We start from the raw sequence: 26,477 nt of genomic DNA on the forward strand, positions 1-26,477 counted from the left end.
GTATGACGCCTTGTGTGATGACTGAGGAAATAAATCATGAAGCCCATATTTTTTTGAATGTTTCCTTAATTAGTTTTAGATGGACTTATTAAATACTAGTATTACATTTACTCCATCTAATCTTGTATGAAGTCCATATACATAAAGTATATTTATTTCTTTAAGGATCACGTTGTAGCTGTAAAAAGCAGTTATAGTTTGACACATTTTCATTGTATAACATTATAATTAAAAATAGTAGAATATTATTGATTTTATGATTCATGATAAGTTGAAATGACTATTATGTGTTTACAAAATATTCATTGAATAGTTTGTAATGTTCATACTAAACAAAGTTTATGTATTTTTTGATTAAACAATTAAAACACAAAGGAAAATGATTCATTTGGTATCCTTTTCTGACCTAGAGAGATTAAGCTATGAGGCTGGACCGCTTCTAACAAAAGCTTGGTCGGGAGCAATTTTAAAATTTAATTTAATAACTTGACTTTATTTAAAGAATAAAAAAACCAGCCATTTATTTCTTTTTATGAACCCGCCTTTTTAAATAAATGGAATAAATATTTCATCAAATGACTCTTTTGTTTAGAAAATAATAGTTTTGGTAAATTTTTTTTGCTAGGACTTTTGTAATTTTAAACAAATGTTTGATAATTTCATCATGATGTTTTTTATAAATAAATTAGCAATTTTGAGACATAAATTTTTGAAAAGCGGGATAAAACAAATTTGACAAGATGCTTTCTTGAAAAATTTTACTCTTCATTTTTTTTAAATTGTGTCAACAAAAAATAATAATTGACAAAAACTGTTTTCTTTTCTACAAATTTGACAACAAGATTTTATTCAAGGGGTTACAGAGGATATTCACGGATCACGGTTTTGTACGTATGTGTTATGCCTCTAACGTTATTATTTTCTGGAGTTTATTTTCAGTGTACACATTTAAATCTGTATATTGATCTTTTTGTCGTTAATTGATTCGTGTATTACTCAAAATATAGTTAGTTTAATTCTGATCTAAAAAGATTTTTATTATCTAATCTTCCAATTATAAATAATGTTTGATAGTCCCAAGAATACTACATACATAAAAAATATTATATATAGAGAGCATGAAACCATATCACATAATTATTTTATTTTTTCATAATAATATTTGAGTAACCATAAAATACCAACCAAAAATAGTCAATGTTTTTGTGGTGTAGGGAAAATGTCATTTACTATTTATACTTATGAAAGAAAAAACACAATTTTTAAGGAATCAAGAAAAAACAACTCAAAGACAATTTGTGATATGATTAAATACTATATATATATTTTTTATATGTCCTCCTCTTTCACAAGCAAATATAGCCTTGACATATCGGCGAACAGATTGGCAGCTCTTAACAATGAAAGCCGTGTACATGTCGTACCACGCGGCCATGATGGCAGTGAATCCAAATTTGGGTGAGAGATGAGGCAGAAATTCTTCTCCAAGACACCTCAAACTGACAGGTACAGGAGATTGAGGTCAGAGTTGATGGTCACATGGAGGCAGGCCAGAAGTTAGCTACATTGTTGCTACATAACTTTTTGTTCTTTTTGGCTGTATGGGGCTTTATTGGACTACTTGATGTTTTAGAGAGTCCGTATGGAGACGCCAAGGGGCGTTTAAGAGGGAAAATGTACTTTTATGCTAAAGCAAGTTCCAGGTCCCAACTCTGCAAAATAAAGTATTTTCTTTTTTTTTTTTAAATTAAAACTCTTATCCAATATTATTTACAAGCATATATAGAGTTGCATTAAACATGAGCTTTAAGTGTGAGAGATTTTTTTGTATTTGGAAGTCTGAAGAATATTTTTTATTTTCCAATGCAACTAACATTATTCTTTAATTCAGTAAGTGTGCTCAAGAATGACGGAAAATAACACTAAGGATTTGTTTGGGATTTTTAGATATATGTAAGTCCTTGTTGGATTTAGAGTAGAATTGACGATCTACACGAGAGTAAACCCTGCCTATGTCCTTGATAGATACGGAGATGATTTGTGTGTATTCCTTTGCTCTTATAGCTGCTAGGAGCTAATTTAATAAAAGCCATTACAACTAAGATCCTCTCCTCTGTAATGGGAGGTTTTAAAAAAATCCATCTATAGTTTTTTTTCTTCAAAAATGAAAAATAAGGAATATATTATTGGTATGTATCATTTGAGAAAATGAACTTTAATGACACTTTTGAAATTTAACAACTTAACTTTATAGTTCAAAGTTTTGAATCCCTTAGCAAATAGAGATTATCTTTTAAAAAAGTGTATTTAATATTAAAACTAAAATTATACTAGTATATGTATTTCTAGAATTATTAAAACACAATCTAAGAGGCATAATTGTAGATTAGCAATAAGTTGGATTAATATCATAGCTTGGAGGTCTCTTAATATATTTTTCTGCTCAAAGAGAGCCTGTTCAGCTCTCAAAAAAAAGAGGTTATGATTTTACAAATTTTCTCCGAACAATAAAATATTTAATTACTATACTTTCCAGCATAGGTATATGTCCTTTGGAGACGGTCCACCACACAAATGAATCTTCATACTCTTCAACTTCAGTCTCAGGGATGTAATCTTGTCTCTTCTTATTGACTTTGATTGTTGTCTCATTTTAAGGAATGCTGCATAATATTTTTTGAAAAAAATCCTCTCCAACGTCTTTTATAGATTGCTTCTGTGCAAAAATCTAGTGCTTTTCATCCTTATCAATGGTCGTTTTAATCCTGGTTACCAATTTTCCTATCTATTTCTTTTCTAAAGTACTTTAATTCTTCGTTAATTCCTAACTTTATCGTCCATAATCAAATTCAAATGATGTGTAAATCAAGCGATCCATGTCCATTTAACCCAGATTCGCACATTCTACAAGACATGGGATTTATCAGTAGTAGTACACAACATTTTGTTGATAAGATCAAAAATCCATTGCCTTGTTCTCCAAAAACTCACCCCTATATCACTCATCACTAACAGATCCAAAAAAGGTGATGCCAGAGATGAGTGCTGTAGTATTAATGTTTGACCAGATATCAGGCGTTCATACAACAAAAGAGGCTTCCTTCAGTTGATCGTCACCTATCGTATTATCTTCATCATATATCTTAGGAAAAATACATTCGTTAAACCTTTTGTGAGATGGGGAGATCATAATTTGGGTTAAATGAATAGCTTTATTCTCTAAATCCTTTACCCAATAAAATAATTTAGATAAATAAATTGTAGCTACTCCATGGGTGTTCTTCAAGTGTATCTCTGTGAGGTCTTGATGTTGCCACGAGTTTTTTTAATTTGTATCCTTCCTCTATATGGTACAAAAATTATAAACAAAGATGTTATCACCAACCCTCTCTCTTAACTTTTTTTTTTAAATTGAAGTTTTCATTTTATGTATACAAATTACATAACAAATAAATGAAGGAAGAAGGCTATCGAAAAAAAAAATCAAAATCACATAAATAAACATTTTATTTTATGATCATCCCTATTCAAAAAAGCATATAACAAAGACCAGGGAATCACCATAGCTCAAGGATACGCGCTAGGGAGAAATTATTCTCTTGAACTCAAAGTGGGTACGTTCGTGCCCAGGTGATTACTAGAAAAAGAAATAAAGTTTATTTATATGGACTTCACAAAAGATTCCTAGGTTAATTGGAGTAATTCTAATAAGTAATGTTTACTTATACTTAACCAGTGTAATTCCATCTAACCAATTAAAGGAACATAAAAAAGAAAACAAAATCAGAGCAAATAAAAATTAAGTATAAGAAGCAATTCATCATTAAAAGTACCAACAGTCTCGATAGTAAAACTAACTTTTTTAAAGCTTTGTAAGATCTTTCAATCCACTTTAAAGAGTATAAATATTTTGCGGACATGGAGGAGTAATACCAAAAACATTACCTCCATATTTCCATCCAGAGGTATCCAAAATCATCAAAGAGAATACCTTGCAATAACTGAGATAATAACAGCTCTTATCTATTCCGCAGCTAAGGGTTCACAATTCATAATTTTGCTTGCAATCAGAACTTTGAAGTTCAATAACGCAAATTCCAACGCTTTTCCGGGAAACCCTTTTGTTTTGAAAGCCCAAACAAAACCAGTGATTTCGTGAACTTTGATTCTCTGTCATCGAGTCCCTTTACGTTTAAGTAAACATTTTGTTGTAGGATTCGAACACTGGGACAATTGATGAAAGTGTGTATGGAGAAGTTAAAAGTTTTTCAACAGTCTTTTCATGGAGTATTATAAAAAATAAGTCCAGCCGAGATTTGAAACTGCGTAGTATATTTTTTGTCTTCATAAATATATAGTAAGGATCTCTCTATTTTATTACAAGATTTCGGCAAATCTAAAATTTTCACATGTCAGAGTAATATGACTCCTAAAATCTCTTGAATATAACATTTTCAAATGTCATGGTGTAGAAGAAATGTGGTTCTTAGCAGTCCAAAAAGCGGAAAACAAAATTTACCTTTCACAAATACGTAACCATGGTATTTTATGATGGTCATGAACAGTCAAAAAGGATTTATGTATTGGGAGACCTTCTAGGCAGCTTGGATCCTCGGTATTGTTGAAAAAATGTTTCTCTCCTACGTTTTGATCAATTATATCTATGGTAGTTTTTGACTCGTACGTTGATGTTCCCTACCATAAAACAAAATAAGCAGTACCCCATGAAAATGAGATTTTATCGACTGATCTGCTTGATAGCATAGTACTTATCATGAGAAGCAGGTATATTAATTATCATCATTATCTATTCGCTATTCATCAACAACAATTTCGTTTGGATTAATTGAATAATAATTTTATTCACGTAAAATTCTGAGTTAGTATTTTTAAATATCCTGATACAATTCGCTTAGAATCAAGCTAACAATATTATATTAATACATATTATGTTTAAAAACTTTTTAAAGATGGTTTGTATGAATAAGTTTTCGTAAACAAATATGAGGAAATAAAACTCATTGAAGGTGTCTAATTTTCTAAAATAATTTCAAAGCCAACATCAAAGATCTTTTTATAATATCACTTTGTTGAGTTTTTTTCCTCAGTAGTTTTTGTTCATTGAAACTAAAAATTCGATATAAGTAGTAGGTTACAAATATGTTTAAAAATAGTACATGTACTATTGGGGAGGGGGGGGAATAGAAAACTGGATACCAGTCAAATACAACAACGCAACTAATTGGAAATCACATTACATGACTTACCAACTGATATAATAATAAAAATAATTAATGAAAAAGAGCATTTACATGGAAACTCAATAAATAAATTAGTACTAATATGATTATCACTTAATAATATTTATTGAACCTAACCTGAGTTACACAGAATAAACATATTAGTATAATATGTTTATAGGATGTTTAATGTGCATGTTATTTCCTTCAACGACTAATATCTCATTTTTTTTTGGAAAAGTGTATATTTTTATTTTTGGAGTTTTGATTTCAGTTGTTATTAATACAAATTTCACTTATTTTGTGATGATTTTTTATTATTATGATACTGTCATTTGGCCAACGTCTTATCTCTGATAATGATATATTGTATTTAAAAAGATCCTTATATATTTGCAACAATGGAAGCGGCTGCTCAACCTTAATATCAACGACAGTGTTAAAGATTTTAAAAAGTTGTCTGTTACATATCCTGAAATATACCAAGGCCCATTCTAAAAGTGACAAAATGGCAAGAATGATATTAACATTCGATGATGTGTGTGAGTTGATGGAGCTCGATCATTTAAAAGAAAATTGATACATATGAATAATAGAGGTTGATTATTTTCACTTTATAATATAGTTTATTTATCTTGTGTCTTGACTGTGAAAATTTTATGGAAGTTATGAACAATGATGAAACAAGGAGATTATTTTTTTCTTTCACTACGTCAAATAACTTATTTCCAAACATTCCCGAGCAAACAGAGTTCAGTTCCATATATTTATATGTGATGATAATCATTCTTCAGTTAAATTATCTGTTATCAAATGTTATGAGTATAATTGTATATGCATATTCGTAAATGGAGCTATTTACAAATTAAAATCCGAACACTATCGATGGGACGACGAATTCTAGTAGAGTTACTAATCTTTCACATTAAGTCCTAGTCAAATCTGAAATTTCTTTTTCTAGTCAAGATCAATTCCTCGTGGTGTTAAAAGCCGCAATTTAATATGAGCTAAGTAGAACTCGTGTCAATTCTGATTAGTGAGTTATAATTATAATTTATTGAGGATCGAATAAATTGAATAATTGAATTTTTTTCTTAATCACACATCTATGTATTGAATGTAACTAAAGAAAACAGCTCGCACTTTCAAGAGGTTGCGTGAGTCATTCAAGTCCTAAAGTAAAAAATGAATTTGCTTAGGAAACACGAGCCGAGTTTTTGATGTATTTTTTGTTAACTTCTTACAACTTGAGTACTAATTGACAAGTTTTTGCCTTTGCCACATAATTAAATACCACTGATATAGGCAATTACGTATTTTAATTCAATTTAAAATCTTGTAAGATAAATATATCGATAACCATTACTGTTTTGAGTCAATAAGTTAAATTATTTTTATCGTCAGTTAGTTCAAAATGAATATATTATGAGGCATAGAATGAGATTACACTGATGTCCAAAAAAATCACACATTTTTTATAGCACTAGAACAACAAATGCTTCACTTATTAGAATTTCATCCCCTGATTCCGAATATGGTCTTATTTTTTCGTTGTTTGCCTCATGGTTTTCAGAAAAAAGCTATAGGTTTTTTTTTTGGTTTTTTTTCCCATTTTGAGGTCGAAAGCTTTTTTAAGCGTTTGATATTAAGGATGGAAATAAGTTATGTAAATATATTTCTAAGCATAATGTGAAATTTTTTTTAAATGTCCATATCATGCTCAAATCTCGACTTTTCTCTGTTTAAAATTGAAAACAAGTGATTTTTATTCAGAAGCTCATAGCTTCAAGACGAATTTATTAAAAAAATTTAAAAGTGCTTCATTTCATTGCTGAAATTCCGAACTTTAATTTTAAAGAAAGACCCACTAAAAACACTTTATATCATTGTCAATTTGATATGAAAATATTTTAAGGATAAAAATCATTTTGGATTGATCTCATAAGAAAATCAAATTCAATTTTAGGCCAACTTTTCCCAATACAAAATCACTTTTTAAGCAGTCTGGAAAAAATTTAATTTCCGGCGGTCCTCCCCCCTACCCTCAAAATTACTTTTTCACCCGTGAATGCCTATTTTTTTAATCTATTTTCAAAGTAATATGAAGAAACTCGCAAATGTTCTGCTCATTAAAACCTTTTTATGCTTAAAGCAGTAGTTATATAACAAGTTGATAAAGTATAGTTTTAAGGTCACAAAAAAGGGTAAAGGTCACAAAAAGGGCAAAGGTCACAAAAAAGGTCAACTACATCCAAATTTTTATTTTTTAACGTGTGTACTTGCTTGCCGAATTTTTAGGATGACCTGTTAATTGATCTTCTATTGTATTTCAATGAAAAATTTTTGTTTGTAAAGTTTCAGTCTTCAAGGGTCGTTTTTTGACCTCTATAGCTATTTCAAAATCACTTTTTTTTAAAACATTCTCTATTTGTAAAGGGATTCCGAAATTTCAATTTTAAAGTTATGTTGCTGAATTACATAAAGTTTCATTAAAGTTCATTTTCTCAAGTGATAATCCTTATTTTTCATTTTGAAGAAAAAATAAATGTTCAACCTCATTATGTGCTGCTGTGTCTTAGTTCGAGTAGTGACAATTATAAAGACTTGGACTAATTCATGCTTAACATGTGGAGTAATCCCTTCATAAGTTTTTAATCTATAATATAAGTTTAAAATTCATTAGATTAAAGGTACATATTCAAGAAGATATCCTCTAAATTCTTCAAAAATTAACCAAAGCATATATTCATCTTGGAAATTAAATAAGAAATATTATTTTTAACACTTTTAATAAATTAAAAAAGGGGAGACCTAATTAATTTTCTTAGAGATGATACAATAATTAATTAATGTAAACCCATCTATAGATGAAAAAAGTTTCATCAAGAAACGCTCGTCTCAAAGATAAGAGAAATATAATTAATTTTGACAATCTTATTACTATATCATGGATATTCCATCAAAAATGTTTTCTTTTGATGAGATTTAATAAGATATCCTTCTTCCAAACTCACTAATAAAGAAGTTTGAAGAAAATGGTTTTTTTGACTAGTGCAGAGGTGTTTTTCTTTACTCCAGTGTAAAAATATACTAGTGTTGGACGTGGAGTGAATTGAAAAGGATTTCTCACATCATTGGATACGTAAGACTATCGTACAATAGTGAATTGCTTTCATATACGAGACAAACTATATTCAGGGCCCTACGAAGCCAAGATCCTAAGGCATAGGAGTAGGATATAGGATATTGTATTATTCATAAAGAAGGCAAGCTCGCCTTCATAGAGGGTCTTGACTCGTACGCGTGTTTCTTCTTTCCTTCTCCTTTTCTGTATTAAATTTACCTGTGTTTAATCATCTCCTGTACATCAATTCTCTTAATTGAATGGAATCAAAACCTACGGATCGCCCTCCTGAGAAGGACTTGAGTGAAGTAATACATAAAGCAACTGGGGCAGAGGATGCGGCGCAGGGAGCGAGTAGTAGAAAGAATATGGAAAGAGAAGTAACAAGTAAAGACGTTGTAACCCGTCTTGCGAACACGGAAAACAATAACAAAAAAGTTAAAAGGTCTTATTCATACACGACAAATAAGTCTAACGTCAGTTTAAAAACTAAATACTTGCCCTTCCTGGAACAATATTGTTATCGACTGGAAGGACATCAAAGGAATAACTGTTAAGGGGTTTACCCCAGATGTTCGACAATACATGAAAATATTAGTAGGACTACGTTTAAAAGAAGAGGAAATATTAAGAATCAACGACTGTAAGAGTGGCGCAGGGTTCATTATCATCACACTGAAAGAGACGATAAACGTCATATCTAGATTCGAACACATTAAAGAACCTACTAAAATTGAAGAAGATATATTCTTTATTATAAGAGGCCTTAATAAACTACGTGCAATTCAAGATCCAATCGAAGTAGTAATCAAAAACGGATCAGTAACCAACCTAAGTATTTTGAAAGAAATTATGGAAAATTTGGAACTCTAGTTGGAAAAATCGAACCCGTCCCACATTGTCTGGTACCCAAATGCAAAGAAGAAGAGGAGCTAACTACAAAATTCAACAAATTTCTTTCAGGGAGACTGAAGTTTAAAATAAAACCCTCAAGGACGCTACCATCAATTGTACCTGTAGGGGGAAAAAAAGTAGAGTTGCTCGCTAAATTCCAACAAATACAATGATACAAATGCTTAAAGTATGGTCACATAAGAAGTAAATGCTCTGCCCTTAATAAAACAACATTCAAAGAATATGAAACCGAATTTAGACGGGAGATTGGTCTCCCGATAAGAATTGAAAGTGTAATGGATTGTGATATTTTAGAGGAAGAAGAAGACATTAACATAACAGGAGAGGAATCGAATGCTGCCCGTCTGGTCGAAAATGATGAAGCCCAAAGAGAAGATGAACACATTGACGAAACAAGAGAGGAAACGAACGCCGCCCGTCTGGTCGAAAGTGACGAGGCCCAAAAAGAAGAAGAAGTGCATCCACTATCTGGTGGAGGATTGTCACTGAATGAAAATCAAAAAGGAGAAAAAGAAAATGATTACTCGACTGAACAACAGGCCACACATAGAGGGACTGAAAGTTCTACTTTACCTTTCTCACCTAATGCCGACCAAAAGATTGAAACGGACACAGCAAATAATACTCCACTCAGGGACGACTGGAAAATGGTACTACGGAAGAAACCAGAAGTCCCAACCAAGAAACCTCTAATAACAAAGAAGCACGGGAAGAGATCCTTCTCATCTCCTCGGGAAAACTCTTTAGAAAAAAATCAAGAGAAAATAACACTCCTGAAAAATAAAATGCAGTCAACAATGGAGATACATGCTTTTCTGTGTACCGACGACTTTGTAATTGCAAATATTCATATTTTTATCAACTATGCATTGTAACTTTGAAAAAAAAATACACCTCCCAGACTTGTTGAATTCAAAGAAAATTTAGGAATCAATCGCTTAATTTCTCTCAATATCCGTGGAGGAAAATCGCGTAAAGTCAGACACGCTCTAATGAAAAGACTAATGACCTTAAATCCGGATATTATCTGTCTGCAAGACATTAAGAGCCTAGTTTCCTCTTCATGTGGAAAAAGTGTACTTCTTGCCTCCCTAGTTGTTTTAGCTATGTCTACACTGACTCTGGTGTAAAACGTGGAGTCCTTACTCTTGTTTCAAGATTGTTAAATGTTCCAATTTGTGTTCAAGAATTTTACGGAAAAAGTGAATGGCATAAGATCTTAATTACTTCGGCAACATCAGAATTTTTCTTAATCAACGCGTATGGTCCTAGTGAGAGAGAGTCGACTTTTTTTCAAGCTATTATTAATTCCCATAAGGGAAATCCTTGCCCCCTTGCTATTGTTGGTGATATAAATGTGGATTTAAATAAGATTAGTAGTCTAAACTTGAAAATTTTAAAGAAGTTAATGTTGGAGATGAATATGGTTGATCTATTAAGGAAAATTTCACCGAATGAAAAGATTTAATGGAGAACAGGAAACAAGACTTCAAGAATAGATTTAGTTTTGGCTTCATCTAGTTTTATTAATAAAACAACGAACGCAAAATACCTCCCAGAGCCCTCATCTGACCACAAGATCATACAATGGGATTTCAAGCATGAATATAAAATGAAACAATTCAAAATGCCTCGCTGGATCTTGGAGGATGAAGATTTTCAATAAGTCTTCAACGTAGGCTGACAGTAAATTTTGATCGCGTATTATCTGCTTCTAGGATAGCTTTGCGACTTAGTAATACTATTCAAGTGACTACCAAAAAATTTATCAAACGAAGAAAAGAAGCAAGCAGAAAATTCAATGACAACTTGGATGCTATTCTGACACAAGGTTCTCCTTTTGTCAGGGCATATGCGGCAGATACAATCAATACTTTTAGAATTCATGATATAGTTGATGAAGAGAAGAATAGGAAAATTGAACGGGAATGTAATTTCAGTCTTCGACTAAAAAAACTAGGAAGAAAATTTGGTCATCCAACCACAGGGGTTAAGCTTATAATGGTGGATGGAAAAGACTAGTAAAAAAAGAGGATATCTTGAACTATTTTCATGAGTGCTTTCAGAATATTGTAGGAGGGGATAGAAAAAACTTCCCCGTGCAAGAAGACACAAGGGAACAATCTTCTCAGAAGACATTATTGGAAATTTTATAGAAAATAAATTTAAATCCGATAAGGCCTGTGGACCTGATGGAATAATTGGAAAAGTTTATGTCGTGGCAAAGAAGGAAATTGTGCCTTATTTAACGTGTATTGCTAAATCTATGGAGAAACACGGCTAAGGGAAGGATTGCTCTTATTCCAAAAAAAAAAAGGTAACGGAACGGACTTTAGTCATTGGAGGCCCATAACTGTGCTTAATGAAGCATATAGAATTATTGTTGGAGTTTTAGGCAAACAAATTGAGCCAATTTTAAACATGAAGTGCGGTCCAGAGCAAAAAGGTTTTCTTCGTGGGAGGAGAATCACTGATGTTTCTTGGAACATTCAGGCGGCACTAGAATCGGTAAATGGACGTAAAATGTATGGGGCGGTTATAGCTATTGATTTTTCAAAAGCTTTTGACTCTATCAGACACGTTTTTATTATGAAGACTGTTAAGAAAATCTTGCCTAAGAAATTTTATAATCCGATTAGGGCTCTACTTTTGAATGGAGCTTCAACAATATCTATAGGTGGGTTGGAGAGTAAACCAATTGAATTGAAAAGAAGTTGCCGACAGGGATGCCCGGTTTCTCCTTTACTTTTTGTTGCGGCAATTGAAGAACTCAATAATATTATCAAAAGGAAATATGGCGGATTTGGTATTCAACTAGGATCGAGCAGGAAAATAATTGATATGTATGCAGATGATGTGACTCTTATGGTAGAGGCTAAATCGGAGAGGCAACTGATTAGAAGGATCGAGATTCTCTTGGATTGCTTAGAGAAGTTTGAGATAAAGTCTGGCCTTGCAGTCAATAAGTATAAAACGGCAATACTACCAATTGGTAAGTGGACTTCGATATCTTACACCGAAGTTCGAGGTTACGCAATAAGAGATACTTTAGAAATTCTTGGGATTAAGTGGGACAGACACGGAGTAACGTTAAGAAACTGGACTTCCCTTAACAGTTTGATCTATAAAAAATTAGCGGAATGGAGAAATTTTAACTTACAAACAAGGATTGACTTATATAACACACAAGTAATTCCATGGATCTTGTATAAAGCTACTTCGTCTCCGATAATCGGAGAGCATTCGATTAAGGAGGAAAAAAGTTGGCTTGAAAAGTTATTTTATAAAACATACATTCCGTCATTAAAAAGAAGCAAAGAACAAATTGGAGGTGGACTTGCCACGATTTCTACTATCTTGCCTAAAATTTACAAGAAGATTTTTCTTAATTTAATTGTGAACCCAGATGTTGGTTGGAAGTCTTGTATTTCCTCGAGTAGGATTTGGAAGTGGATTTTGTTTGGAACGAAAATGACAAATTCGCAGGTGGTCCAATTTTCTTCTTTTATTGGGGCAGCTCATAGAATTTTGTGGTTAAACCATGGGGTTTTTGACTCGAACTCGACAATAGACGTAATACATAAGAACAGGGGAAAGAGGTATTTCTTTAAAAACCATGAAAATCCAATAAGCATAGAAAGAGAAGCGTTGGATAATAACGCAATTTCAATTCATGATGTAAAATGTGATAATATTTTCTCGAAAGGGAAGTTTTTTTTTCCTTTGCAAAGGACAGCAGCAACACACTGTATGCTGACTCCTTGGCCTATGAAAATGGGTTCGTTTAAAAAAGTATCAACTGAAGCCATCACGGTTTGTGGAAAATATCTCCGTATTCTTAGTTTGAAGGACGATTGGACAAGTCATATAATGAATTCGACTAAAGGAATTGCCGATGGCAGGAAATTCACTGCCCAATTTTAAGTGGCTACGGGCTGTATAATTTTTAACGATTATTGTAAAGACTGTGGCAAGATGTTTAATTCTGTTATTCATGCTTCTGCTGAGTGTCCTTTTTTTGCTGTTATTGAGGAAGTTTGTTGAATGGAACTTGGAAGGTCATATAAACACTGCACCAAACCATATCTCGGCCATAATTCTTTTTGGGCTTCCAAAAAATAAGTTAATTCCTTCGAAGAAGGCTAAAGCAATCGGGTTTGGCTTACTTAACTCTAAGGCTTATATTGCAAAAAAGTTGACATTGAAGGAACCAACAGATGGAAGGGAGTTAAGAGGCATACTTATTGCGGCTGCGTCACGATACTTGGCTTTTGAATTGAAAATACCCAAGGACGATACATTGACGTTCGATTTAGCGATGGATATTATTGGGTATTTTCCGGAGAACTCAATTAAATACATAAAAATTTTAAATCACATTATCAAGATATTTAATAGACATAAAAATAGGCAAATCCTAGATACTTAGTTTTAGATTTATGACTTTTTTGGTTATATTGTGTTTTTATTTGTTGTTAGGATTTTTTGTTAATCTTATTTATTGTATAGATTTTTAGTGTAACTAAAGTGGTCTTTGTTTTTGGGAACTAATTTTAAACTACAATGTTTATTTATATTTTTACTAAATGTAATTTCCCAATTTATTATGATGTATATTATTTTTATTTTTTTAATATTATATATTGTAAAATTAAGACCTTAATAATAAAAAAAAAAAAAAAAAAAAAAAAAAAAAAAGAAGTTAGATCTGAAAGGTATAGAAGGAAATCTTGTACAAAAAAATGAGATCTTTCTTCGACCGAACTTTATCATACTTGATAATTGTTTTTGAAACATTCTTTCAAGTTTAGCCATAAAAATATAATTTTCGGTCAAAATCTTTCACCATGATTCATTACTTAAATCACAAATAAGAGGTTTCAAAGGACGATGGGATAAGTCCCTGCTTCTGAGCTCATGATTGATCACTTTTAACAAGAATTATTTATTTTCTGGGTACTATCAAGGAGGTTGTGTGGCTAGTGCCAATCCAAATGTTAAGTAATTTATTTATAAGAGTCTTCTTTTACTGAAAAATATTTATTATATTCATTAGTGATTATTATATAAAGACAACACAGTAATATGTGGTTCGAATTTAGTTCGAATCTTTACTGCTGAAGTATTTAAAATAAATCGAATAATAAACAAATGTGACCGCAGCTTTATTCTCTATTATCGTTCAACATGATGGACTTTTCATATTGGAAAACACTCATGGATGGACGAATAAACATAATATCAGGCAAGTTAGAAGAAGGGGATGTTGGGTATAGTGAGATAAATCCCTGAGAAGATTCGAAGAGGCACTTAAAGGTCGAGTCGTAGGGGAGCACGAGGAAATGAGAGACGTAGGCTAGGAAGACTGTAAAGCTCAGTAAAGTTGGAACAATCTGGAATCGGAAAAGAAAGATGATAACTATGGTCTTCTAATTATTGCATTGCAGGGATTACTTTTATAATTTTGTCCTTGTTTCATAAGAAACATTTTGAGATGAATGCTCCATAAATGATCCTTATTACAAAGTTGATTGATCCAATAGAGATTCAATGACCCCCTAGAGCTGAAAAATCAATAACTAAATGACCATCAAATTTCTAGGAGTTGTGTATCCTTTTGTGGATAAATTTATTTTTTTACTTCATTGAAAAAAGTTACTTTCAATATCCCAAATTCTCATTAAAATATCAGATTAAAAAGGACTAATTTGTAAAATATGTTTACCTTTTGGTACAATATAAGAATTCCATATCATTACTTTATACCAAATATTTAAAATAAATTAATTAAAAAACTTTACAAATTAATAGGATATAGGATATAGTTTAGCTTCCATAATTGTTTATATTTAAAGTCCCTTAAAAAAGTGTCCATTTGGACAAAAGTGCATTTATGGTTAGATTGTTGTGTTTCTATCACCTTGTATGAATCTAAGGATTATTTTAATATAAAAAAAGATCTTTATGGGAGGATAATGACCTGTAAAATGTATCTAAGGAGGAGAAAGTATACCTATAATTCCCAACACAAGAAAACCATAGGATGCAAACAGCTTTTGTAGCTCTAGGAGGAGAGTTTTGCGTACGCAATGTTGAATCCCAACACACATTGTGCTTGACATTAAAATCCTCTGCCATTATATTAGTTCTGCTTGATATTATAGACAAGATTTTAGAACTAAAAAATTCAAGATCATCATTATTCGGACCATATATTCCTATAATGTCAATTTGAGTGTCCAAAAATGTGCATGTTGCCTTTATAAGGTTTTCGTCTTTGCGCTGAAATTCTATATTTGGGGACATTATACTGTTGATCAAGATAGTGACTCATCTTTATGGACTCACTCAGTCACTATTAAAAGTTTAAAATATGCATAAAAATCTCATAAGATAGTGACTCCTCTTTATGGACTCACTAAATCACTATTAAAAGTTGAAAATATCCATAAAAATCTCATAAACAAAATTATTTTCCAAGATACATCGAGTATCATACAATACCATTATGTCAGGGATGCCTAGAAACTTCAATAAATGGGGCAAATTATATTTATTTTTGAGATTGCGTAGAGAATTAGCATTATATGAGAAAATTGACACTGTCATATTTATTTATTTTGTTTCTGGGAGGAAGGATTTCTTTGGTCATGAATTTTTAAATAATTTTTGGGTCGCTCATTACCTTTTATCGTCGTTTGAGATTCTAAAGCAAATCTTTTTGTATAAGATGCAAATTTTTATCTACACAGATTAATAGTTTCTTCAGAAATATTACTAGTAGGTTTTCTTGATGAAATATGACTTTCATTATTGTCTTTTGATTGGTTTTTCAATATAGTAACTTTCATTTCTTTATTATTTTCTGATTTCTCAGGTAAACTCGCACTAAATTTTACTAATACCCGTAGAAAACAAATTCTTACCTTGGGACTTACCTCCTGTATTACTTTGAATAAGTTGGTCTTTCTCCTTGATAATAACATCATGCAACAACATTTTTGCGTGCAGCCTGAACCCCACATTTATTATTGTTATTAAAGTCTTTGACCACTAAAATAACCATTAAAAACTTTCTAACTCTACAAGTTTGGCCTTTAAAGACTTTAAAAAAAAATCAAGTTTTTAGAGTATAGCTACGATTCAGTGCCATTTTTCGACATGAAGGAACAATATAGATTAAAATCAAAGTGAATTACAAATTGAATATAGATTTTGCGTTGAATATAAATTACTATGATATTCCGGATTTTTTTTTTTTTTTTTTTTTGAACTGTTCATGAGTTTTTAAGTAAAAATACATACAAATATGATTAATAATTTATATTTAAGAGACTTAAGACATGTTTATAGATACTTCATATTCATAATAATTAATTAATTGATAGATATAAACTATTCAATTTTTTTACCTGGAATATTATTTTAATATATATTCATACAACCTAATATTAAAAACTAAATTGACCAAAAATCAATTAAAATCAAACCTTTTTTAAAGGTAATTTTGATACAAAATTAAAATGTAAGGTATTTTCTATAACTTCAGATAGGATATAAAGGACTTGAAGAAAAAATAAAAAAGATATTCAATTTTTAAGTGGTTACATACATTTTTTATTATTTGTAATCAAGATAAATTTTTCTATTATTGAATGTTTGTATAAATTTTGCTATGATTTCCATTTATAAAGTTATTTCATGTGGAAATATGCCAATGAATCGTAGCTAAACCCTTAGAACTTGATTTGTTTAAAAAGGCTTTAAAGGGCAAAACTTTAGAGGTTGAAAGTTTTAATAGTCATTTTCGTATTCTACGGCTAATATAACAATATTAACTGTGGGTTTCAGCCTCTGGGCGCTTCAAGACCTTCATTTTGTTCCATAGTGATAATTCCCCTCCATGCTCACTCTGAGTCACATTTTCGTGATCATTAACCTAAACTGCTTTATCAGGTAATTCAGTGAAAACATCTGAAATTAGATTAATTTCTTTAACGGTATCGTTCATATTCTTATTGCTTTTTGATAAAACCTTTGCATACGACCTTGAAGTCTTAATTAAAGTGAGGCTGTTGGTAAGAGGTCAATAAGAAGGATTCACATTCATAATAAATACCTATCACTACATTATTCCTCGATGATCTTCTAATTAATTAATTAATCATTTAGAGATAGAAAGATTAATCCCATTTAAAATATAGTTTACATCCAATGTATTTGCTTAGTATTTATTACAGATTAAGCCATCTAATTGTTTATTTTTTTATATAAACCTTTATATTTAGAGAGTTAATAATATATAAGAATTATCTGGAATGTTCTGGTGAAGATACATTTAAAGAAATATAATTAAACATTATAGTTTAAAAATTTTCACCAGGCTTAGAAACCTAAATATTCAAAAATCCAATTTAAAAACATCACCTGCTCCACAATAAAATATGCATAAAATATTAACTGAATAAAAATCAATAAAAAAAAATAGGACACACATCCATTTTCATATCAATTACCGTCAACGTAGAAATAAATAAGTAACAAACAAGCCACTAAAATATAAACATGTAATAGTACTAGCAAAATTTTATTTAGACTAACAAATACCTCGTTTCTTCAAGTTACTATTTTCCTCAATATCCAAAAAGTTATAATTGAGTTTGATGGATGATATTGAGTAATAACAGAGGCCCAGTACTGAGCACCTTCGATCCTCTAACGAATCTTCAATTGGAACGTTTCTATCATGCAACCACCGAAATTAAACTAGCAGGAATTTCCTCTGCAACTATGGCCGGGTTCTCTTATAGTTATATTCTTTGCTAGGTAACCCTTAACATTTAATTAAGCATTCTTTATAGGCTTACAGGGTTGTGCTTGGTTCAGGTTTAGCGGTTCTATCGGTCCCTGCCTTGGTTCTTTCATTTCAACGGTTTGGTCTAGGTTGAGTTTTATTGGTCTCTGTTATTTTTTTTATAAAGGATCAGTTTGGTAACAGGAACTTAAAATAAGGGGCACTGTTAGAAAATTCGGTCCCAGGAAATGATATTTAATACAAACAAGATTGCAGCTACATTATAAGGAGAGTGTGTGCAGTCCCAAATTTCCTTCAGGGGCCCGGAAAAGCAAGGTTGCTTTTTACAATGGTTTTCAAAAGTGAGGGTCATGTGGGGAGTCTATGGGGGGGGGGAGGGTTGGCAGGAAGATGGAGAATTGAGGATTTATTTTAGTCCACACATACATAGTACACATGTTTTGTAGAATAGGGGCCTCAGCTTATTATGAATTAGTGAAGGGGGGCTTTGGTATAGCAAAGTTTGGCAAACCCTTGATTAAGAAATATTATAGTTATCATTTTTAGGGCCTCAATTAGCTTAGTAGCGGACATAGATCCATAATCTACCCCATAAGTTACAGTATCTCAGACCACATTTCCAGATCCATAAGAAACCCTTAGCTATTTGTAACTCAGATACAACTGTATCACCCTGGTGAGATAAAAAAATCATTAGAAAACGTTAAAATTGTACATGAGAAACTCATACAATTGACTTGTTGATTAAAGCTAATTTATTTTTTATAATATATGCCAATTGTATTTTCTGTATTTATTTTATGCAGGAACAAAAGCACAAGAACCGAGACCGATACACAATATATTGGTGTCTCGGTTCGACTTTGTCGGTTCTGGTTCTAGCGGCTCAAGAAACGGAAACGCTAGACCAATAAGGGTGACAAAAACCTTGTCGTTTTTTTTTTTCGATGACACCCTGAATATAATTATCACCATTATTTCATCAACATTATTGTCATCCAGACCCCTCAAGTTTAAAAACTAATAAATGATCTCAGAATATGTAACTGAGGACATTCCAAAAAAGTGTGTCTAATGGTGTTGAATAATTTACCATAATTTTTAACAGAGGTTCTGAAAATATCATAATATATAAAAGGTATATAATTCTGATTTTCAAATTGATAATAGAAAAATTACTTTAGAATAAAAAATTGAGGTCATCTTTCGAAAAATATTGGTATATTTGCCCCAAAATGGAGTATTTATATATAAAAAAACATTGATAGAATGGAGTATACATTTTTAGTACTATCATATAAACATCTCGGTTTTTTTCTTTACCTTCATTAGATTGGGCAATCTTGATACTTAGATAATAAAATATATAAAAGGAATATTAAAAAATAATTACATTTTAATTTAATGTCTTTTTTGGCATTATTTCGTGTGTTTAAGTATACTTTTTGTCCAAAAACTATGAAAAATCATCAAAAATGACATTTTGAAAAAAACTTTAAGCCCGATGAGGCAGGGTATAGAACATATTTAGGTGGATAAAAAAATAATTTTTGTGCTTCTCACATCTGAGAGCATGGGAAAAAATGTGGAAATATATCAAAATTATATCTTGGAAAAGGTCTAATGTCATATTGGTAAAGTAATGAGTATTTTTTAAATATTAATATTTTTTTATTAATTATATTCATCAACCCTTTAATCCTCTGCTTTACCGTTTAGTAAAGCCCATTTTGTGTTAAAATATCATTGATATATGCATAGAAACATAATTTTTATTAGTTTAATTCATAAAAACCTATGCACGTTCTTATAAAAGCAGTTTTACCATGAATGGGCATCTAAACTGTTTGGTAGATGCCTTTAAAATATAACCTTTGGGTTTGGTTTAGCAAAACAATATTGTTTGATGCTCTTATTGGTGAGGACGTTAAAAGTTTATTGAGCATTATGTAGAACAACACAGCAGCATGGTGTTTGAATCTGATTATTAATTAACTTTTTGAGTAAGTGGAAGGAAAAAAAAAAGTTACCTGCCAGGGATTATCACTGCTCATTTCCTTATTTATTCCTTAAACTATAACTTTCTGTAATCTTTACCGGGATCTAGATAGTTTATTATATAATGCTGATCTCATAGCCACAAAACCTTTCAATTTCACTATATAACTATTACACTTAGTTTAAAAAGTTAAAGCAAATATACCCTTGTCCCTATAGTTCCGACGTCACTGATATACAATATTAGGGTCCGTGCACTGTTCTTAAAAATGGAGAAGCTAGTAAGTGGAAAATAATTAAGTTCAGCGTGGAGATAAAGTAACGTATTATTTAATGTATTACAACGGGAAAGGATTGTCCTTATATAATGAATATAATTAATAAAAAAATATTAACTATTTTAGGGGTCTAAACAGCCTAGTTTCATAACAATGAAAAACATTTTTTTCATTAGTATAAAGGAAAATAGTGAACTATTGGATGTCAAAATGAGACCAATAAATAAAAGGACGGAAAGCCTTACTGTCAATCAAAATTTTATCACTCAATTGACTTGTTTTATTATACATATGCCAGACCCTAAAAAGGTATTAAAAATATGCTATTACATCGTTATACAATATTAATTCCATGTTGTAGATAAAAATTAAGAATTAAAAAAATAAAATATTTTTCTCTCGTTTTCCTATTCAAAAGGTAAACTAGAGAAAAGGACAACACATACGGACAATCTCAGCCCTAGGTTTTTTTTAAAAAAAGAGAGGGAGAATAAATAAAGAATTTACTATAGATAAACCATACAAATCTATCATTTTTATAACGGTCCAAATTGAGATGGCAGAGATTATGGACATTGTAAAGTGCTCCAGGAGCATCATTTTTAAGGTGTTCAAGATGAAAAAGTCGCAAGGAAGTGGGGATACAACTTGAAAAGGGATTCTGAGTTTCTGGGGACCTGAAAAAGAAGATCAAGGAAGACCTCACAAAATCCATGAATCACTTCTCTAACGAGTTTGACGTGGACGAGGGGACAACCAGGAGGGCTGTGAAGGAGGACCTCGGGTTGACCTCTTACACAAGGACCCCACACCACCTGTTGATGGACACTCTCAAGGAAATGAGACTGCAGAGGTGGAAGAAAGGTCGTTCCTGGATCAGGGCAAATGAATATACACTAAAAATTTTCTCTGACGAGAAGATTTTCACTGTGGATCAGATATATACTGTCGGTACGAGCGTTGGCTTGGGGGATCACTAGAGGAGGTCAAGGGGGTGTTCGGTACAAAACATTTGGCCCAAACAATGGTCCTGTGGATCGTGGTGTTAATAATTAGTAATGATAACCAGGTTTTTCTCAACGAACTCAATCAAACATAGGCAAAGAAAGAAAAACAGTCATAGACAATAATGTACTTTGAACCTGAGTTCGTAGAAATGAAGAGTTGCACTGTCCTCCTTTCAAATGTTCTTATCCTGTTTTGCTTTTTCAAAAAAAATAATACACATCTAGCCATTTTTAGGAATTTTAAACAGATATAACTTTGATTTAACTCATTGGCATCAAGTAGTATTCCATTCAATTGATAAGTTTTTTGTATTCATAAAGCCATTTAATGAAGTTTCATCCATATTTATTGGAAATACATATATCAACTTTTCGCACCCATGATGACATCTCCTTCAATTATAATGCAGTTTATACCGTCAGTGAAAACTCTCAACATATAAATCATTTTCAATTGAATATGAATATATTACAAATCATTTTTGCCTAAATGTCACAAATTGTCCTTTAGGGAATAATCCTAGAGCCATTTTATACAGCTCTAATTATCCATTTAAGTTCTAAAAATTGATGATGAATAAATATATAATTTATTCATATAAAATATGAATTTAAAAACCTGATATACTTTTTCTTATTTTCTATACATTCATTCATGCTTTTAACAGCATGGTTTTTAACAGGAGGCCTCTTTTAGGTTTTGTACATATTTATCAATTAGAAAGTCAATTATGTGCAGCATCAACTTTCTTTAATTTCTTTATATAAAAAGGATATTTAATACAAAAGCCATTATTCTATTCAGTGATTTAGAAAATCATTTTATTTTTAGCAAAAAAAAAAAAAAAAAAAAAGATTATATATATATATCTAAATTCTTATTTTATTTTCCCTCTATTTTAGACAAGTCTTTTCTACCGCCTCCTTCATCATACCCATCATTTTCCTCACAACAATTTACAACATACCCAAATTTTTCGAATTAAACATCGTTGATAAGTGTATGTTAAAAAACATTTCCTGTCCTCAAGACACTGAAAGGCTCACAGTGAGGCCCACTCCTCTTCGACAGCATCATACCTATGTTCGTGTCTATATCCTCTGGTCGAATCTCATCTTTTACATTATCATTCCTTTTTTACTTCTCATTATACTCAATATCAAAGTCTATCAAGGATGTCGAACATTCGAGAATACTTTCACAGAGAACATTCGAGTTTGTTTCTCATCTATCACAAGTAAAAGAAAATCCTCGCATTCCCTGGATGAGGAAACAAAAGATATCTCTACAAATGTGGATCACGTGGAGAGTGAGTCAAATACTGTTAGTTCTGTCAAGGATATTCGAAAAACTAAATACTATCATTCCATTGCGTCTCAACGGCACAGAGAAGTCATTTTAGCCAAAATATCAATTTACATCACATTCGTTTTTCTACTCTGCCATAGCGTGCGTCTCATTCCAAACTCTTATGAAATGTACATCACATATGTAAAGGTATGTAAAAATCTTGATTTCTTTTACTCACGACTTATCAAAAAATGCTCTTGTTCTTGAAACTTAAGGAGTGTTTTTCGGTGTACTCATACTTGTTAAAAGTGGTAACTGGGCACAGTCTGTACATTCAGAAAAACACTACTTCACCAAACAGATATTGGATTTAGTACTTGCAGCTCTAATACGTCATACAAAATTAACTGTAGATGACGTAACACCTCAAGTTTCTGACTCAACCACAATGAAACTATCCTTTATAAAATAATGCCGGAATATACTTGGCTATATATAAAAAAAAGTCATTCAATTTCGGAGCTAGCTTTTACTCTGAAACAAAAATTATTCCGTTGCTCATGTCAGTAAATACCTATTGCCCTGAACGACATTTTGTTATATATTTTTATTCGGAAAAGTATCCAAAGTACCGAAACACTGGAACCAGTAATAAAAATATTGGTATGGTTACATCACTAAATTTAACAAAATATATTGTATAAGGTAACTATATTTTGTTTTTTATAAAAAGTTTAGTTTAGGTGATAGGGTCTGCTCATATTTATATATTAATGGAATTAATGACTCTTACATATTTCGGAGCTTTTCATATTAAAAAAAAAAAAGATTTTTGGTAATTTCTCTATTTGTTATTTGACTTGGTTATTTGAACCCATAAAAATGTGATATGTTAATTAACTTTCCACCTCATATAAGCATCAATTTTTCAATCTACACTTATTAATTAATTTCTGTTTATCTGTTGTTCCGAGTATTTTAATTAATATTATATACTTAAAAAAGTATACATCATTATTTTCTAAGGAGCTACATTACTCAAGAGTCTAGCTCGAATCGAGACTGTTGTTCAATTCAAAATGATGGCTTCCAGGAAAAGGCAAATATCTAATAAAGTATAAGATCTACAGGATAAGGCAACAAAACGTAGACTGTTAATAAATGTTTATTTTCTTATTACTATGAAAGTGTTTAGTGATTATTTTTTGATATTCTGTTTCCACTGTCCTTATTACATAAACAAACTATACTAATCATTTAGTCAATTCATTATCATGAACGAGCGTCAAGCAAAAAGGCAGCTCATCTCAGATCTGAAGATTACGGACATTATTAAGTGTCCTAGGACCCTGATTTTAAAGTTGGCCACGTTGAAAAAAGATGTCAGGAAGTGGAGGGGATAATTTAAAGAGGGATACGAAGTTCTTGTTAAGTTTGGAGAAGAATATAAAGGAGGATCCCACAAAGTCAATGAATCGGCTCGCCAACAACTTCTTTATGGCTCCTAGGACCATCATGAGGGATATAAAGCACAACTTGGGATTAGTTTCTTTCACAATGACACCATATCACCTTTTTTACAGAGTGCATAGAAGCCAAAAGGATCGAAAGGGGCAAGGAAATCTTCACATGGACTAAGGCGAAGGGGTTATTAGTGAAAAATTTCTTGGACAATAAGATTTTTACAGAAAATAAGATACAAAATTCCAGCCTTATTAAAGAATTTTATCAGAATCACTAAAATTTTGATTAAAACATGTTAAGAACCGGGAACCGTTGGCGGTTATTTCCTTTAACATATCCATTACATGAATAAACCGAATTTAGGATTTAATTATGAGTAGTGTGATAAAGTTAAAGAATTTAATTAAAGGTTTATTCTAATTCAAGCTTACCTGTACATACGTATCTTAGTTCAAAGCTCCACTAATCAGTAACACAGCTACACTCCCTCAGCAAAAAAAAATCCAGCTTGTAAATCTATTACACTAAACTAATAAAAAATTTGATTTAAATTAATTTTACGCACTTTTTAATTTATATATCAGCTATTATATATAACTAAGGTTTCATTAGACACACCTTTTTTTTAGTGAAATGAAAAACCAAAAAAATTAAACATAAATATATTGTTTTTGGTTTAAGATATGTCACTTATAAAAATTTCATAAAATTGTTAATATTTTCATCTAAAGGCATCAAAACTGGGTGTTGCATTCACTAACGGATCTAATATTTCATATATTTTCATTTATTTTATATATTTCCATTTTGTCTACTCGAAAGACCCATAGACCCTATTATGTTGTGAACAAGTGGCGACTTAGTACAAGTTTTAATTTTTAAATGTAAATTGTACGAGTTTACATACAAAAAACTATATATATGTGTTTAAATAATAAATTTAACGTTCATGTTATGAGGAAAAATAAATCATTAAATAGTTGATTTATGAATGGTGTAGTTTTTCACTCTTTTGATGAAAATAACTCTAGCATATTAAAAAAAAAATCAAATGGCAACAGTTGTACTATTCGTAAATGAATGATAAATAAGAAACTTTAATGGATCAAGTAGCAAAATTTACAAATTATATACAGAAGGTGTCGTACGTGTGAGGACGAGTAAAATAAACAACTATATGCTGAATCTAATAAGCTTGATAATCTATTTATTTATGTTCGACCTTTTATAGGAATTCTTTATATATACAAAGTACTTTAAATCCTCCAATCTTAATAATAAAAGGGGTTGATTAATAAAGAAAAACGAAGGGAGGAAGACAATATTTGCTGATGGATCTTGTTTGCAACAAAAGTAGGAACTTGTTTGGTTATTAATCAAAATGACTGCTATTGTAATTAAATAAGGCATTACTAATTGTAACTTGTACGAGTTATAATTTACTTATTTAAATTGCAACTTGTACACAGAATATAGAGAAAGTATTTAATATCTAAATATATTTAAAGTTTATTTTTGAATAATAATGATACTAAATACAATTAACATGAAATTACAAAAAAAATCACTATATAAATATCTAAATCAGTTAAAAAAATAAATATTTCACTAATTTAGGTGGTTAAAAGGGAATTATTCCTAAAGCTGGAGGACGTTCTGTAGTGGTTATGATGCCAGCGGCCTTCAAGTAATAGTCGGGATGGAAAAAGGAAGGATAACGAAATCCGATCTTAGTATATTCTTCGGGAAAGGGTAATCCCAGGACGGTACGCTTCGTTCTTTTTGATTCTCTTTCCAGTCGAATTCTCTTCGTATCGCTCAAAAAGTCTCCTAGCTTTTTACCCTCTACTGGATTAAATGCTCTGAATTGTGCGTTTTTGTCTAAAGATGGGAGTCGGAGTGACTCTGTCAAATAGGTAGTGAGACAGATAACCAAACATAGGATGAGTTTTGAATCCATAATGCTGGTTTGAGCTGGCTGAATTAACTGATGCTCTCTTGGGGAGGAGCCGGAGTATTTAAGTGATTTTGTATGCGACAAAATTGATGTCCTTAAACGCACTTTCATTACAAACAGGAGTTTAGAAATAAAAAAATAGTATACATATGTCATGGCAATTATCTAGTAGGAATTTTATTAAGTAGCCATCAACATCCTTATCCGGACAAATATATGAAATTTTTTTACTTATGCACTTCACAAAATGACTGAAATTTGAGAGATTTTTAAAATGATGATTTAGTTATTTCATAAAATACCTAATTTTGGTCATATCTCGATAAATAGTAAACATTATAAATATATCTAAACTAGAAAAACATACTTTTTAATTGATTAATCTTAA

At 31.1% G+C, this 26,477-nt stretch overlaps 1 protein-coding gene across 1 annotated transcript in view; it reads left to right on the forward strand.

The window, feature by feature from the left end:
- Positions 1 to 26,477, forward strand: part of LOC121118465 (FMRFamide receptor-like) — an 87,099-nt gene that overhangs the window by 55,089 nt on the left and 5,533 nt on the right. The window contains exon 3 of the mRNA XM_040713049.2: positions 22,281 to 22,875. Coding sequence (XP_040568983.2) covers positions 22,281 to 22,875 — 595 coding nt within the window. The remainder of the gene's footprint in view (positions 1 to 22,280; positions 22,876 to 26,477) is intronic.

Source organism: Lepeophtheirus salmonis, chromosome 5, assembly GCF_016086655.4.
Source record: "Lepeophtheirus salmonis chromosome 5, UVic_Lsal_1.4, whole genome shotgun sequence".
Taxonomy (NCBI): Eukaryota; Metazoa; Arthropoda; class Copepoda; order Siphonostomatoida; family Caligidae; genus Lepeophtheirus; species Lepeophtheirus salmonis.